Raw genomic sequence first — 17,118 nt, 5'->3', positions numbered from 1 at the left:
CTTATAGTTTATGTTGAATATACTCGGGGAATTTTAGCTTTCATCCTTTGTATCCTCTCTGCTTCTCAGGTGAACTCACATAGTTCCGCATAAACTGCATGGCAGCTGAATATTTGAAGAATGGGGCCATGAAGATGGTGGCCTAGGGTCTCATTTGGTTGCCAATCTATTAAGAAAACTTCCCTATCTGACCATATCACAATCCATTTGGCTGGGGATGCAATGCTCACTGTAGATTTTGTTCACTTGAGCGAAGACACCACTCCCCGTGTCAGGCACTTTTATTCTTTTACTATACAGCCACCTAAAATCCAGCAATTGGCCGTTCCGGTGTTCCTGTGTAACAGCTGAAGCGTTGGCCTACAAGCTCTCAACTTTTCCAACTAACCCGCCAGTCCTCACCAAAGACTTTGGTACAGAGCAAGGGATAGAATACGATAGCCATACTTTTCCAAGACGGAAGAAATGAAAGAAATAAAGGCTGAAAAGACAGAAAGGGAAATTTTGATGATTCCGTTAAACGCTCAAAACAAGGCCGAGGACTATGATATTAGCACCTACACTCATTCAGTTTCACTCAATGAAATCGCGAGATTCGTGAGCTGACAGGTATTAATCATGGCGGACTGACACCACAGCCCACCCCCACTGCCACGGCACACTCCGCCGGGGACACGAACGCCGCAGGCGCTCCCTTCCGCTCTCCGGCGGCTCCGCCTCCCGCAGCCGCCCGGCGCCGGGCACACGTCACTTCACGGCGCCGCGCCCGCCCGGCGCTGCTGCTTCTGCTTCTGCTGCTGCTGCCGCCGCCGCCCCGGGCCCGCGCCTGCCGTCCCCGCCTGTCCCCCGCGGAGCCCCCGCTCTGTGGCGGAGCCATGTCGCGGCCCAGGAACGGCCCGCCGCGGAAGCACGGCGGGGCCGCAGCGGGCTCGGGCGCTCCCACTGTGCCGGGCCGTGGCCGAGGCGGCAAAGGTCTGAGGGATATCCGTGTGGACGAGGAGGTGGAGATCGCGGTGAATCTCGCCCTGGAGCGGTTCCGCTATGGCGAGGACAAGGGTGCGTGGGGGAGCGGCGCGGAGAGGGGCGGGCAGGCAGCCGGGCCCGCGGGCTCTGCCGGGCTGGAGCGGCTCCGTCCCGCATGGTGCCAGGGGACAGCGCTGCCGCCGATCCTTGTGCACGGGAAGGGCTTGGGGACTGATAAACTCGCGGCACCGAGGTCACACGACAGGGATACCGCCTGTTGAGTTTTTGTGCTCGGGTTTTTATTTTTTTAAATTATCTTTCCAGAAATGGAATTTCCATCTTCTTTCACTAGAACAGAAAGAGCGTTTGTTCACCGGCTCTGTCATTCTCTTGGACTGATATCGAAAAGTAAAGGGTAAGTTTGACTCTTACTTTTATGTATTATTTTCTCTTATTGGTGCAAATTTATAGGATTTCGTTATCAGTGTCGGAACTACCTGTTTTTAGCTTATCCTGCAGTGTTGTGTGGAATGGTACTAGAGAAGAAACTTTATAAAGTGGATATAAAAATAAGTGTCTCTGTGCTTTGCTTGATGTGTGAGTAAAAATGCATGACACGCTAGTTTGCGATGCAGTTTTGAGGACTTCATGTGCATAAAAAAACATTTCCCACAAAGATCCTTCCTGGTTTTTATTTCCATGCACTTGAGTGTTTTCAGAGGTTTTGCATAGAATCTCTTGTGTTGACAGCTAAAGTGTAACCTACAGTAGCACGTTCAAAAGAGTGCTTCTGTTGGGAAGCATAGAAGAATGTTCAGGTGTTGCTAGCAGGCAGAGGGTGGTCATCTTTCACCTCTGCTCAGCACTGATTAGGCTACACCGAGAGTGTTGTGTCTGTTCAGGGCTGGGATCACCAGGAAGACAGAGACCTAGTCTGGAGAGAGTTCAGGGGAGGAAGGGGATTGAGCATCTCCCCTTTGCAGAAAGGTCTGGAGTGCTAGGACTTTTCAGCCCAGAGAAGACAAGGCTCAGGGTGGTCTCAACAGTGTATGTAAGTGCTTGAAATGAGGATATGAAGAGGACAAAGTCCTTTTTACCGGGGGCTGCTGGAGGTGACTGTGCCTCTCATCACAGAGGCTGCCGTTGCCAGCACCTGTGTACCTGCACCAGTCTTCCACCTCTGCCAGGGACAAGTCACTGGGCACTTAGTGTGACCTTCTGTTCTTTCCCTGAGAAGTTGTTTTGAAATTGATGTGTTGGTTGTAGCCCAGGCAGAAGTAAGTTTAGTTTCAAATATATTTACAATGGTTCTTTGTATTTTGATGTCAAGAGTTCAGTCTGAGAAGTAGATCAGTGTTATGGTTAAGTGTTTTGATCAATTTCTATATAATAAATCTTTGATAATGAACATCTTGCGATCTGTTATGTTTTACTGCATTTTGTCAAGGCTTGGAATGCCACTGGCAGGGAGCTTTTTTGTCTATTCTGTGTATTTGTTGATTTTTAACTTTTAAATTTTTCAAGATAGTCTTAAAGTCAATTTGGTGTCATAACTCTCAGTATTGATTGATAAAATGATTGGTAGAACTGGCTGTGTTTTAGGAGACAAATGCAGTGATAACCAGGGCATAGTCTTCCAATGTCTGCAGTGTCTGTCTTGCAGTACCTCGCATGAATAGAAGGTGCTTTTGATGATGACTATAGTGGATGTTGCATTATACTACTTAGGACATTGTTTGGAGGATTCTAGTAGTGGTGTTTTATTTGAAAATAAACGGAAAGTCATCTTGCAAGAATTATTTTCAAAGATCATTACATGGATGTGACTAGTTTGCTCATTCCTGAAATACCTTTTTCTACTTTGTTCCAGAAAAGGAGCAAATAGATACCTAACTGTAAGAAAAAAAGATGGATCAGAACGAAAACATGCAGTTATGACTTGTGCCCTAACTCCTGGTACAAAACACGCTGTTTGTACTTTAATTCGGAATTTTCCTGTCACGAATAAAGAACGAACAGAACTTCTGCCAAAGAAAGAACGAGGAAATGCCTATGCAGGTGAATCTGGTATGTTCAGTGTGTTTTGTGATGTAGACTTGTCAATCAACACTACTTGAAAAAACAACCCCAAAACAAACCCCTCTGTTTTCTATCTCTTCTTGTGTCATGAGTGACACTCTTCTTTCCAAGCTACCTAATAATTTTCTAGACTTTTAATTGTTAATATAGGGTCTTATAAAACTGGTGTCATAAGGTGCTCAGGAAGTCATGTCACCCACATGGCAATGTCTCCCCTGTATCAAGTTAATTTTGATTCTTTGAGCCAATTTTAGCCCGATTTTTTTTAATGTAATTGTGAAATGTGGATTCCTGCAGGTTCCATGGGGTAAGATTAAAGAGACAAGTGTTACCATCACTCTGTGTAAGAATACCCTTAAGAGAAAATGAGAGTGTCTGTTTTGCTTTTTGTCCTTGACAAAATAAGGAACTCATGTTTTGTTTTGTCATCTAAAATAGATTTAGTCTCTAAAACTCAGGCTATTATGTAAACTTCTTGATTTCTAGCATATAGAAAGGAAGACAAACTTCTGATATAAGATGGGTTTTTAAAGCAATGCTTTTAACATGGCTGTTGCCTTAACAGTTATGCTTGTAAAAGTTGTGTTTCTGTGTACAAAGCTGGGTGTAGTGAACAGAGTACATAGCTATATGCCTGGTTTAAATGGATATTTCTGATTTATTGTGCTCGTGCTTTTAAGTGCTTCCTTTGCTAGTTTTCTTTCTCAGTTGCTTCATTTGTTTGATAGGATTGTTTAGTGAAGAGAAGGAAACTATTACAAAAGCACCAAAAAGCAATTTCTTAGGGATGTAGGATATAAATTAATTAATAGTGTAAAATTTATCTTTCTTTACTTCTCCAGAATGGTGTTTGGCTCTTCTAATCTATTAGTCTATGTCTGTCTTGGTAAAACAGTGTTTGTCATTTAATGTATGAATCTGTTAATTATATTAAATAATTGCATATTGCCTATATAATTGTACTAACATTGTGTTTACAGTGGGCTTCTCATTCTTCTGGAAAATAATTATTAAGGAATTATAGAGTAGCATTTAACCTACTGACATTGAAGTGGCCTCCTCAGAAGACTGTTGATTTTTTAGCTACTTATGCATTGCTTTTTGATACATCACACTACTGTGTGCCTTCAGGGCTCTAGATTCATCAAGTTTTTATTAGTACCTGTTAAATCTTACGTACTAGTCTATTAGGTTGTGTACGACGGGCTGAAAGGAGATCTTGAAAGACCAGTAAGTGAAAGAAGGCATATGCATTACAGTAAAGTTGTCTCTTCATTAGAAAGCACACTTGTCAGTTTGAAATAACTTAAATGTTTAACTCTGTGGTGGATTTTTCTAGGCAAACTCTTGAGATGGGAATGTGTAAGCATATGCAAAGCCCAAGACATTTTTGCTCTGAAATAGTTTCTATTTCTCTTTAAGCTTTTCATGCCTTTTTTTTAACTTGAGCAACGCACTGTGATAGTTCAGTTGTGTTCAAAATTTCTATGAAAAGAAAAGATTCTTTGAACTGTATCTGTTTCTAGCACCGTAACAGTATGTGTCACCATGAAAATCACTTTTAAATATGTCATGGGTTTCTCACTTTATCAACAGGAATGCTAATAAAATCAGGAGTGTTCATTTTTAAGTATGCTTTTAAACAGTGTTTCAGCAACTTTCCTTTATAATTTATTGACTTATTTTCACAGAAAACAAAGAAATGAGCAAGACAAGTGGACGACTTAGTGATGGTATCCCCCAGGTTCCAGTCAAAAGAGGGGAATCAGAGTTTGATTCCTTCAGGCAATCACTACCAGTTTTTGAAAAACAGGAAGAAATTATTAAAATAATAAAGGACCATAAAGTTGTTTTGATTGTAGGAGAGACTGGATCAGGAAAAACTACTCAAGTACGTTTCTTTAATCAAATAAATAACTTAACAGTATTAATACCAAACTGATGTCAAATCTGTAACATTTCTGTAATAATGATTTTTTTTATTCTATTGTTAAGGCTTTTGTTTTCCTATGTGGTTCAAAGTCTAGTGTTCCAGTTAACTTTTTTTACTTTTTCAATACTAAACCAGCAGATACGTATTAAAAGCATAAATTATTCTGCACAACTATCTGATGGATATGAGTTTTGCATTAAAATAATCATAGAATATTAAAGGGAAGGTAGCTACAGTTTTGTGTGCCGTTTTCTTCTGAAGCTAGTTCCTAGCTTCAGAAGATGTCTCTGTTACAATGAAAGATTATCTACAAGGTTTTTTAGAGATTTCCCTGAAGCAGGAGAGACAAGCTTCAACTTTTGGTTAGTTGGTTGGGTTTTTTGGTTTTGTTGTTGTGTTTTACTTGAAAGAGATTAAACTTAATAGCCAAAGTTGATTTTTGTGGCCTTTTTTGCCATTTCAGGTACATTTGCAATGAGAATGGTATTGTGAGTAATTTTGCAACATGTGATACTGAGGTGTAGTTAAGTTGTTTCATTGTGATAAAAATATCATGAGTTTATCAAACTAAAAAGTAAATTTAAACCACTTCTTTACAGATCCCCCAGTTTATTCTTGATGACTGTCACAAAAATGGAACTCCCTGCCGTATATTTTGCACTCAGCCAAGACGCTTGGCAGCACTTGCTGTGGCTGAAAGAGTGGCAGCAGAAAGAAGAGAAAAGATTGGCCAGACAGTTGGTTATCAGATCCGATTAGAAAGCAGGTACTAATGACATTTCTTAAAGTCAGTTGATCTAGTACTGGTATTTTGTGTCTTTAGTCATGTGATTATTTAAACTGCAGTGTATTTGGATACAACCATCTAAAATATCACTGTGTAAAGTATAAGTAGGATGTGTTATTTTGGGTAATGAATGTTTAAGAGTTGAAAAGGATGGTTTTTCTTCTGTATTTTGCAGTTTCATGCAGTGAGTTGTTCTACAGAACTGAACTGCAAGTGCTTTCTCTTGATTTCTCTTCTAGCGAGTATGTGTGTGGATATCCTTGTCCTTTCTACTTTTAACATAGATAAATCTAGAAATTCTGCAAGCTTTGAAAATAGGTGGAAAGACCAGCATGCTGTGACAAAAGCTATGTAAGGAGAGTTGACAGAGCACAGAAAAGGAAAACAACAAAATTGGAAAGTGAATGATGATGTTGAGCATTACAATCTACTCTGGGTTAAATGTTCTCTGTTTCATCTTTTATGTTTAAAGCAAAAGCAGAAATTCTAGATGACCTGAAGAATTTGCTCCTAAAGCAGAACAGGGATGGGTGAAAGTCTGAAGACTGTGTGTGGTTTCTAAAATCTTTGAATTGTGTAAATAGTGGGATTTTCAGGCATGGGCAGCAGTTGAGATACAAGTGAGAAGAAGATGGCAAAAGGTATATTGCTTATATGGATGAAGATAATACATTTCTAGTGAAAATAAATGCTCTTGTACTGCAAAACCACATTAAAGACTTTAGATATGCATACCAAGGGTCACAAGGCTATTAACCAATTAGAAGAGTAAGTAAAGATGAATTGCAAGTAAGGTGGCTTATTGTGTGGAAGAATTATGCTAGATGAAGAAAACAAAGTATAGGTCAGATGGAAGAATTACTGGAAGCAGTGCGGAAGAACCAAAGAGTTCACTTGAGAAGGAGCAGAAGGGAGAGTTGGCAGTGTTTGTGTCTTGGCAAAAAATGTTGCATGGACTGTGTTTGCAGTAACACAGAAATCCATTTTTTATCTTTTGGTGTCTGTTAGACATTAGTGGTGATTTCTAGAAGGTTGATGGAAAAGAGAGAAGAAAGGAGATTAAAAACATAAAGCACTTCTATCTTGTATGTGTTCCATGAATTCAACATGTAAGAGTGTTTTTGAAGTGAAGGAAGAATCCCAAACTTGAAATACAGACAATATGTATGTGTGCTCCTTTGTATAGGAGTCTACAGTTTTTTCTGTAAGTTTTCAGTACTTAAAATGTCGATGCTGGAGGAAGTAATTGCTGTTTTTACTTGTACAGCTAGCACTGCTACAGGTAGTAGGTACTTTTAAAGAATTTTAGATTTTTGAAAAATCAAAGCATTTGAAAAGGTTGAGCTGATTTCTTTAAGATTTAGTCAAGTATAGCGAAATTGGTTTGCATGGCAAAGTTTTGGTTGTGAGTGGTGTGTTTTTTGTGGGAAGAAGTTTTCCAAATATCCAATAAAGCCTACCAGTTGGCTATAAGAGAGTCTAACCTCTAGCCAAGGCTGAGCCCATCAGCAACAGTGAGCCTGACTCTGGAGCAACATACCTGAGAAGAAAATCTATGCAGCAATAGAAAGAGGGGATTGCAAGTGTTAGAGAGGAATCATTCTGTGAGCACCGTGGTCAGTGCCAGAGGAGGGGCAGGAGGTGCTCCTTGTGGAATTTCTTCTCCCCTGTCCAGCTGAGGAGGAGAAGGATAGAGCAGCCTGGGTGGGTGCCTGGCATTCAGCCAAGGTCAATCTACCCGATTTCAACAGATACTATATCTGAAGAACTGTATTCTGTTTTTTCAAGGAAGTCAGCACAGAATTTTCCAGTAAATTAATACAACATGGTGAGGTTCTCAGATTTCTACTTCTTACTTCTTCAAGTTTCACTTACTTATTAACTTAGAAAAAAATGAATCTGTCCTTTTTAATTAATCCCTTGTCTGAAGTTTTGGAGTGTTAGCACTAAGAATCATTAGGAACTCCTAGGGAACAGGCATAGTATATAAACAAATAGTATGCATGAACTCTTTGGTGATAGAGCTGTAATTCCACTTCTGGTGAGGAGGTGTTCAATCTTTAATTTTCAATGAATAGTGGAAAGCTAGCAGCATTTAAATGGTGAAAAAAGCAGAAACATCTTTGTTCACTGTTCACTAGGGTTTCTCCAAAGACTCTGGTAACCTTTTGCACTAATGGCATACTGCTTCGCACGCTGATGGCAGGAGACAGCACCCTATCAACTGTGACACATGTCATTGTGGTAAGTACCTTGTATTTCATGTGAGATGGGAGATCAGACCCTGGTTTTCTGTAATAATTTGATGTACATTTAAGGTGTTTGTGTGAAGTTAGAATTTGAATTAACTTTAAAGAGTTACTCATTTTTTATTGTAATATGCATATTTTTCTGAGTGTTTTTGTTTTATTTTGTTTTGTAAAAGCATCTTATATTAGGTTTGTGTCAGAAGTTAATTTTGGAATTATGATGTGATTGCCGAGGGCAGGGGTCAAAATTTTTCAGAATTTCTTCTGTCAGCAGAAAAGTCTTAGGAAGGTTTACACGTGCAAGTGTGTCAGTTCTGTTACCAGGTACTTGATCTTGCAGGACCAAGTTTGCTATGCCTTTGTTTGCCCAATATTTTCAACATAAAGTGTAGTCTAACTTCTGGCAAATTATTTGTGTTCATGTATGATTATGTGAACTTCCTATTGTGGAGTTTGATAAGTCAGTAGAACCAGAATATTTACTGCAAGTTCTCCTCTGCTGAAAACAGAAAAAAACCATGGTAATTTTAGATGCCTGTCTGTTTACTAAGGAGGGAAAAAGCACAGGAATGGTTTCTGCATTCTTGACTTCAGCCTGCAAATCTTGTTCTTGATTTATACATCCAGAATATAAAACTAAACAGAATATAGACAAAGATGATTAATCAGACATGTGCCTTAATGATAAACTTTGTGCATGATTCAATGGATCTAAGAAATCTGTCTTTTTCCCCGTTATGTGCTATCATCCAGTTCTTGTAATTCTTACCAGTTGTGAAGCGTAATTTTATTGAAATAAGATTTGTCAGATTTGCAGTCTGTGGCATTATCTTGAAGATGAGATTCAAGTGCAAGAAATAGAGAGGTTTCAGATACTCATTTTGATCTCTGAAATTAAAGTCTGTGGTGGGTTGTGCATGAAAGTGCAGTCTACTCTGCTACATTTATAAATCTTTTTGAAGTATTTTTTTGACTTTTGGATAGTTTTTAAAAAAGTCCTTATTAAGACAAACTTAGACATGTTAATACCTCTGCACTGCACCACCAAATCACATATTTTAGTTTTAAGAAAATTCATATTTGTGAAAAGTTATGATCTTGGATCTGTGATGTTTACATGGTCTTCCTTTTTGTTTTCTTTCCTTTTATACAGGATGAAGTTCATGAGAGGGATAGATTCAGTGACTTCTTGCTAATAAAACTGAGAGATGTGTTGCAAAGCCAAGCTAATTTAAAACTAATTATTTCTAGTGCTGCTCTAGATGCAGATCTCTTTATTAGGTATTTTGGATGTTGCCCAGTAATACACAGTAAGTACTTAAGTAAACTCTTAAATCTCAGTATACCTGAGACTCATAGATCTTAACTGAAGTGTACCAAAACATTCTGAGTAAAGGCACGTGATAAATACACTGACAGTTACCAGCAGTTGTTGTTCTTTGTTTGCTCATGTTTGTTATTTCGTAGCTATTTGCATGTACCTCAGAGGGAACTTTTTGTCAGTGGATATTCTGTAAATGCAGGGGTGTCCTGGCCCCCTCCATGTTCAATACAAGGAGGGAGGAACAGGTTCTTAAAATGCTGGTCTGCACCTAGATTTACAAGAGTGATATTATTAGTACAGTAATTTCACGAATACAAGCCACACCATTTTGACTAAGATTTTTCTCCCAAACCGGAAATGCAGCTAATACTCAGAAGCGGCTAATATGTGAATAGTTTTCTGACATTTACAACCTCAGAAGTGCCAGCCAGGGTGCCGAGCCGAGCAGCTGCAAAGCCGGCATTTCACAATTGTTACAAATTGTTACTCGGTTGCACCGCAGGTAGAACCTGGCTCCCTGCAAGCAGCACGGGGGGCGGGGAGAAAGGAGGGAGAGCTCTTTCCTTCCCTCCTCTGCCGCAGCCTGGGGGAGAGACGGGGGGGCCCCGCGCCGCCATTGCCGCAGCTCAAGGAGGAGGTGGAGTGCTCCGTCCCCGCCTGCCGCCGCGGGAGCGAGGGGGGCTCCATCCCTGCCTGCCACCACGGGGCAGCGCCGGGCTGTGGTGACCGAGCCCAGTGGCAGCAGCGGCTGGCCCCCAATGGCCCCGCCGAGCGGCAGCACCGGGCTGGGCCACCTGGCCCCGTTGGCAGCCCCGAGCGGGCTGAGCCTGCACAGCCTTAGCTGAGCCAGTAAACCCCGCCCTGCCGCTGTTCTGTTACTATTTGGCAACTTTGTTGCACGCGGGTCCTCGCTGCGAATGACAGAGCGGCTTATACTTGGGTGCAGCTTATTTATGGACAAAAAACGAAATATTTACCAAGACCTAGAGATGCAGCTTATACTCAGTGCGACTTGTATTCATGAATTTACTGTATATTGTAGTAGATTCTAGTTCTGGCTTCAGACATTTCTACTACTTCCTGGAGAAAACTCCGATAACTGTATACAGTTCAGAAATGCAGTCCTAGGCAAATTGAGGTTTATGTTTTATTCATATGATTCTTTACTTCATTTCGAATTTTCTACCCAAGTCGTTGATTAATTCTAGGGGATGTTCTTGAGAAGGAGTTATTATTTCTTATTTACACATGAAAGTATTCATTTCTGTTTTTCAGTTTTGAATTGTTGCCTAGGAAATAAGGCTTGCAGCTTGTTGGAGGCATGAATCTGGAAGTTACACATGATTTTAATATTTGACAAAGTTTTTTTGAGGAGCAAAACCTTACTGTAATTTTTGTGTGGCTTTCCAGTTTATTTATTTTGCAGCTTCTCATCCTTTTAGATCAATAGATTTATTTTGGACATTCTGACTACTATCTCTTCAGTTTACTGCGGTGGTTATACTGATATTACATACTGGACTTCACAGGATAATCACATTTGAAAAGTTGCTTTTTCCAACTTTGCTAATTTAAGAATTTAAAAAGGAGGGTTTGGTTATGTTTTCTATTAATATGATGAAAAAGGTTTGATTCTTCTGCCATATAGCTGACACAATCCTGACCACAGACACCAATATTTTTTAGTTGTGGGTTTCTGCGGAGGACAGAGTTTGTGATTAGTGTTAGAAGAGTTCCTTCCTGACTGCTTCTAAAAGTATGTGAACTGTAGATTGTTCTTTCTGAAGGAGAGAAAAGTCCTAGGTGATATGACCTTAGTTGTGGTGTCTGCTAAGGAACTAAATATATATATAATTCTTCCTATATAAAAACATAATTTAATATCTACAAATAAGGTCTAGAAAACAGTGATGTTAAAAAGAGACATCAGGGTAAGTTGTTAGGAGAGAAAGACCATGGGAAGTAGTCGGTAAAGAAAGCCAAAATTGGCTGCACTAATTCAGGACATGGAGAGAAGTCTTGTCCTCATATAATTCTCATGAAAGGGGGTAGTTGAGTACAGGCGAGGCATTGTGCTCATGGGATCTTAGGCTAAAACTGTCTTAATTGGTCGTATTCTAAGTAATTCACATGGCTGATGCAGTGAATTCTTTGTACACCTGAAGTGACTCTTCTCATTTGATAAAATTGTAGTAAATAACTGTCTATTTTGTATCTCTTGCTATTAACACTTAATAAAATGGAAGAGGTTAATGAAAAACAAGATACGCAGCTGGCATTTCCTTTTTGAATTTTGTTTTTTGTGGCCCAGTTGCTTAATGCAAATAAACTCAAGTGAAGATACTCTTACCAGACTTTCTAAACAATATAATAATTCATTAAATCAAACCCTAATCATGTTTAATTCTGTTTCCTGTCTGTAAAAACTCTTTTTAAGAGCTAATGTTCTTAAAGCAAAGCTTTATATCTAATTATAGATTAATATCTATTATTTCATGAATTATTTCTAATTTTAGTCCAAGGAAGACCTTTTGAAGTTAAAGAGATGTTTTTGGAGGACATTTTACGGAGTACTGGGTATACAAACAAAGAGATGGTAAAGTACAAAAAAGAGAAGCAGCAAGGTTGGTGGACTTGTTAATTGTTATGGCTTGACATTGAGTCTCATTGATTGATTGATTGATTGAACAACAAGGTGATTCGCTGTTAAAATTCTACAATCAAATTGTTAAATGAGACATGATTAGATGACAGCAAGTATCTTTAGAACTTTGTATTTACATTGTTAACATAAATTTCAATTGAAAAAATATTTTTACTTTCAGTGGTTATATTCTTACTTCTTTCAGTTGATAAATATTATATTTTTTCTAATTATTGTGAAGTAGAGTTACATACATGTGGGGGCATTACCCACATGACAACTGTAGACCCATGAGATACAATATGTTGACATTTAAGAGCGGCCATTAGAGAAGGCAGAATTTTGTGCATCTTACATGGAAGTAGTTTCTCCTATTAACATTTTTCAGTGCATTCTTCAGACATGGATGCATTTAACATATTCAGGTTAGGGAGCAGTAACACACTTAAACCAAATATAGGGAGTTCTTTTCAATTGGTAAGTATCTGGGTATAAATTATCACAGTATTTGAGAAGTTTTCCTGATAGCTGAAAGTAATGATCCTCATGAGTATTAAAAAAAATTTAAAAACTACACATTTGTCATAGTATTTATCTCTGATCACTGTGGGTAGAAAAGCTCAGTTCAGGCACCGATGACTTCTCCTCTTTCTTTTACCTAAATTAACTGTTGCACGCGAGAGTTATATCACTGCTCTTTGACATTTCAGTTGTGGAGAAAGATCTGGATTGACAATTGTGTAGAAATTACTTAGGAAGCTTGTTTGAATGCAGTAAGTTGCAGGCTTAATCAGTTAAGCAACCAAGTGGTATTTCTTACACTTGTTCTTACAGTAGATGTTTTCAGTGGTGCAGTACCCTGAGTCATGGAATTTATATTGGATTGGTTAACAATGTTCTAGATTAAGTAAGAGATCAAGTAGTTTGTGATTAGATACAGCTATTTTTTTAAAGCTGATATTAATGGATAATTAGGATGACTGTAAAACTTTTAATGGAAATCTTTTATACATTGTAGAAGAAAAACAGCAAAGCACTCTTACTCAGTGGTGTTCTGCTCAAGAAAATAATAGTAAGCTGGAACCTCAGCGACCAAGGCCTGTCTCAAGGGCAGCTGAAGAGTGTAGTCTGTTAGGTGTTGATGGTGACGTAGTATTTAATCAACTGGTGAGTTTTTCCTTTTGTTGGGAGGTATGTTTAAATCTGCTGTAAAAACTGTTTTCTAAAGATACAACTCCTGTGGAATTTCTTGAAGGATATTAACATGTAATAATTTCCTGACTATAAGGCGCACCCTTTTGACTAAAATTTTGGTCTGAACCAGAAGTGTGCCTTATAAGTGGACAAAGTTCGGAAATTTGCCAACTCGAAAGTGCAAGCTGCGAGCTGCTACAAAGAAACAGAACCAAACACTGACAAAATGTTGCAATACAGGATGTGATCAAAGTATCTATTCTGTCACTATCTGTTGTGACCAGGTGGGGCAGTGATCTTTGTCTCTGTGGGAGATACTCTGCTAATGCACCATCCATTGAAACCAAGTGGGGCATTGTTCTTTATCTTTGCACCCCCCATCCTTCCTCCAGGGAGTCATTTTCTGCTAATGGCCCATTGAGTCCCATTGTGTGACTGATAAAATTACTTCATCCCATTGAGAGTTGCTCCAACCAGGAGGAGAGCCAAGCATTTCTTGCCTAGATAAAAACTGAAATTCTAGGACACCGAGTAACTCTTTCTCTACTGGACTCTAGAAAAAAATGAGATTTCCTCACATCACTACTAGACCTCTGGAAGGAAGCTACACCTTCTACAAGACCACTACTTCAACTAAACCACATCTGTCACTGCAAGAAGACTGCAGCCAGTATTTAATCAAACTGCTACCAACACCCTGCCTGACGCGGTGTCAGGTTGTACTCTGACTTTGTCAGGGTTTGGAGTTCGTTTCTTTGTAGTACTGTATTTCTATTTTAATTTCCCTAGTAAAGAACTGTTATTCCCAATTCCCATATCTTTACCTGAGAGCCCCTTGATTTCAAAATTATAATAATTTGGAGGGAGGGGGGTTACATTCTCCATTTCAAAGAGGGGCTCCTGCCTTTCTTAGCAGATACCTGTCCTCCAAACTAAGACACAAAGTCAGAGCACAACCTGACACCCCATCAGGGTGACACCAGTCAGTCAGGGTGTTGGTAGCAGTACCATTAAATGGTGGCTACAGTCCTCCTGCAGTGACAGATGTGGTTCAGTTGAGGCAGTGGTCTTGTAAAGGGGTGCAGCCTCCCTTCTGAAGGTCCAGCGATAATATGGAAAAAAAGTCCAGTTTACCTCTGGAGTCCAGGGAAAAGAGGACGTCTTGGTGTCCCAGAATTTCAGTTTTTATCTAGATAGGAAAGACTGGTCTCTCCCCCTTGACTGGAATAACTCTCAATGGGATAAAGTAATTTTATCAGTCACACTGTGGGACTCAGTGGGCCATTAGCAGAAGATAGCTCCCTGGAGGAAGGATGGTGGGTGCAAAGATAAAGAACACTGCCCCGCCTGGTTTCAATGGATGGCCCATTAGCAGAGCATCTCCCACAGAATAAGGGTCACTGCCCCACCTTGTCACAACAGATGTGATAGAATAGATACTTTGATCACATCCTGTATTGCAACCCAAGACAGCACGACTGGCATGATTGTTACTAATTCATTACTTTGTTGCGCGCGGATCCTCGCTGCAAAAAAAAAGTGCACCTTATAGTCCAGTGCGCCTTATATATGGACAAATATCGGAAATTTGCCGACTCCCGGAGACGCGCCTTACAATCCAGTGCCCTTATAGTCGTGAAATTTCTGTATTTTTTAGATAATTTTTTTTTAATTATCATAAACTGCTCTAGTCTGCTTTTCACTTACAGTGGTTTATACACAACTTTTCTGCAGCTTAAATGGTTGAACTGCCATTGCTTTGAGTACTTTCATATGATACAATAAATGCTTTGAGTAGTACCTGAATGCTACATTTCTTATTGTTCTTACTGGAAAAGGAACTGTTCAGTTTCTTCATGAGTAATATATGAGACTAAAGACAAGACTTGGAAGTCATCCATCTTTCAATACTTTTTTTTCTCTTCAGACTGAAAAAGATGTGAATTGCCTTGAACAATGGATAATAAAAGAAATGGATTCTTGTCTTTCTGACATCTGGTTGCATAAAGATGTTGATGCCTTTGCTCAGGTGTTCCATCTCATTTTAAATGAAAATGTCAGTGGTAAGTCTATCATTCTATGACATAAGAAAGAAACACTAACAAAATTACAGTAATTTTACGACTATAAAGCACACTCTTTTGACTAAAATTTTGGTCTGAACCCAGAAGTGTACCTTATAGTCTGGTGCCCCTTATATAGTGTACAAAGTTGCGAAATTTGCCAACTCGGAAGTGGGAGCCACGGCAGCCCCGGCGCCATGGGAGCCCCATGCCATGGCAACCCCGGCGCCTCAGGAGTCCCGTGTCGTGGCAGCCCTGGCCCCACGGGAACCCTGGGCACGGGGCTCCTGCGGCGTCGGGACTGCTGCAGCTCAGGGCGGCTGCGGCTCCCACTTCCGGGTTGGCTCAGGGTGCCCACGGCTCCTGCGACATGGGGCTCCTGTGGTGCCAGGGGCGCCACGGCATGTGGCTCCCGGAGTGTGGGGGCAGCATGGGGCTCCCGCGGCACCAAGGTCACACGGGTTGACGGGATTGCACTTATAGCATCATGGCACTGCTCGGACTGACGGCATCGCAGCGCAGCTTGGAGCACCGAGGCAGCATGGGCTGGCAGGATCGTGGTACGGCACTGGCTCCTGGCACTGTGGAGCAGCTCAGGCTGCTGGCACTGCCGAGCGGCACGGGCTCTTAGCACTGGCAGCAACTCTGAGCAGGACCAAGCCCGCCTAGCCCCAGGCTGAGCCAGTAAACGCTGCAATCCTGCGATTCTGTTACTAATTTGTTACTTTGTTGTGTGCGGCACGGATCCTTGCTGCAAAAATTGCGTGTGCCTTATAATCCGGTTTGCCTTATAGTCATTAATTTACCGTACTTGAATTTTTGTGGCTGCTTTATCTCCAGTATCAAATGTTGTTAGGTTTGAATTCTATTGGAAAAGTGAATTGAATTAGCAGAATTATGAATTGTTTTGAAGTATTAACAGATGTTACGGTGTGTCTAAAGTTGTATTAAATTCATGTGAACTGAGTGGGGGGATGAAGTCAGAAAACAAATTCTCTCTGGCCTGGATTTTAAGAGTCATATAAGCCTCATTCATAGTACATTTAGGTGAAAAACTAAGAATGTTTTTATTTGGTTTGCTGATTTATTTGTTTATTTGTTTATTTGTAATTCTCAGTTGATTATAGGCACAGTGAAACCAGTGCGACTGCACTAATGATTGCTTCAGGGAGAGGCTTTTTGAGTCAAGTAGAGCAGCTGATCAGTATGGGAGCACATATCCACTGCAGATCATCTAATGGCTGGTAAAAACAAACAGACAAACATAGATAGATTTTTACTTGTCAATATACCAATGAGAAAGAAATTTCTATAACATTTAAACTAATTACTAACTTAATAGACTATGTAAGCAATAATAAATTTTGACATTGAAAACATTTTCTAACTTCTGTTCATCACATTGTATTCTGGAAATTATAAATTGAATTCTTAATTCCGAGTCTTGAGCTGTGTGTCTTTTGAAGCAAGAAGTTTAAAAAAGATTTCTGTGTACTCTTTCAGGATGGCTGTGGACTGGGCTAAGCACTTTGGACAAACAGAGGTGGTTGACCTGTTGGAATCCTACAGGTAAGCTATAAATACTTTGCAGAAACAATTGGAGGTAAATGTTGAAGGGCAATTTGCATTTTGTCCTCTAATCAGAAGAGATTTTTAGCTTTTTATGCCTTTAAATCAGACTGAAATAGCAGGATTTACTTGAGACTAGGAATGTTTCAAAAACACTCTCTTTAAAAAAAAGTGTGTTTGTACTCAGTGCATTTCAGTGGTTATGTTTCTGCAAGTCCTAGAATAAATATAGTTAGAGTCATGTAGATTTCTTTCACATTGTTATTGTCATTTTGATGTAGGCATTGTGATCATGATTACATGTCTCGGTAGG

The 17,118-nt window shown here is 39.9% G+C and overlaps 1 protein-coding gene across 1 annotated transcript in view; it reads left to right on the top strand.

Annotated features, from left to right (window-relative positions):
- Positions 1 to 889: 889 nt before the first annotated feature.
- Positions 890 to 17,118, top strand: part of LOC117010416 (3'-5' RNA helicase YTHDC2-like) — a 31,110-nt gene continuing 14,881 nt past the window's right edge. Inside the window, exons 1-12 of the mRNA XM_033084866.2 lie at positions 890 to 1,056; positions 1,288 to 1,378; positions 2,834 to 3,030; positions 4,734 to 4,933; positions 5,575 to 5,741; positions 7,904 to 8,006; positions 9,165 to 9,321; positions 11,852 to 11,959; positions 12,998 to 13,146; positions 15,101 to 15,236; positions 16,354 to 16,480; positions 16,740 to 16,805. Of these exons, the coding sequence (XP_032940757.1) occupies positions 1,290 to 1,378; positions 2,834 to 3,030; positions 4,734 to 4,933; positions 5,575 to 5,741; positions 7,904 to 8,006; positions 9,165 to 9,321; positions 11,852 to 11,959; positions 12,998 to 13,146; positions 15,101 to 15,236; positions 16,354 to 16,480; positions 16,740 to 16,805 (1,499 nt within the window). The 5' untranslated portion in view covers positions 890 to 1,056; positions 1,288 to 1,289. The remainder of the gene's footprint in view (positions 1,057 to 1,287; positions 1,379 to 2,833; positions 3,031 to 4,733; positions 4,934 to 5,574; positions 5,742 to 7,903; positions 8,007 to 9,164; positions 9,322 to 11,851; positions 11,960 to 12,997; positions 13,147 to 15,100; positions 15,237 to 16,353; positions 16,481 to 16,739; positions 16,806 to 17,118) is intronic.

Source organism: Catharus ustulatus, chromosome Z (assembly GCF_009819885.2).
Source record: "Catharus ustulatus isolate bCatUst1 chromosome Z, bCatUst1.pri.v2, whole genome shotgun sequence".
NCBI lineage: Eukaryota > Metazoa > Chordata > Aves > Passeriformes > Turdidae > Catharus > Catharus ustulatus.
The sequence above is the reverse complement of the archived record's forward strand: the minus strand, read 5'-3'. Positions and strand labels throughout refer to the sequence as shown.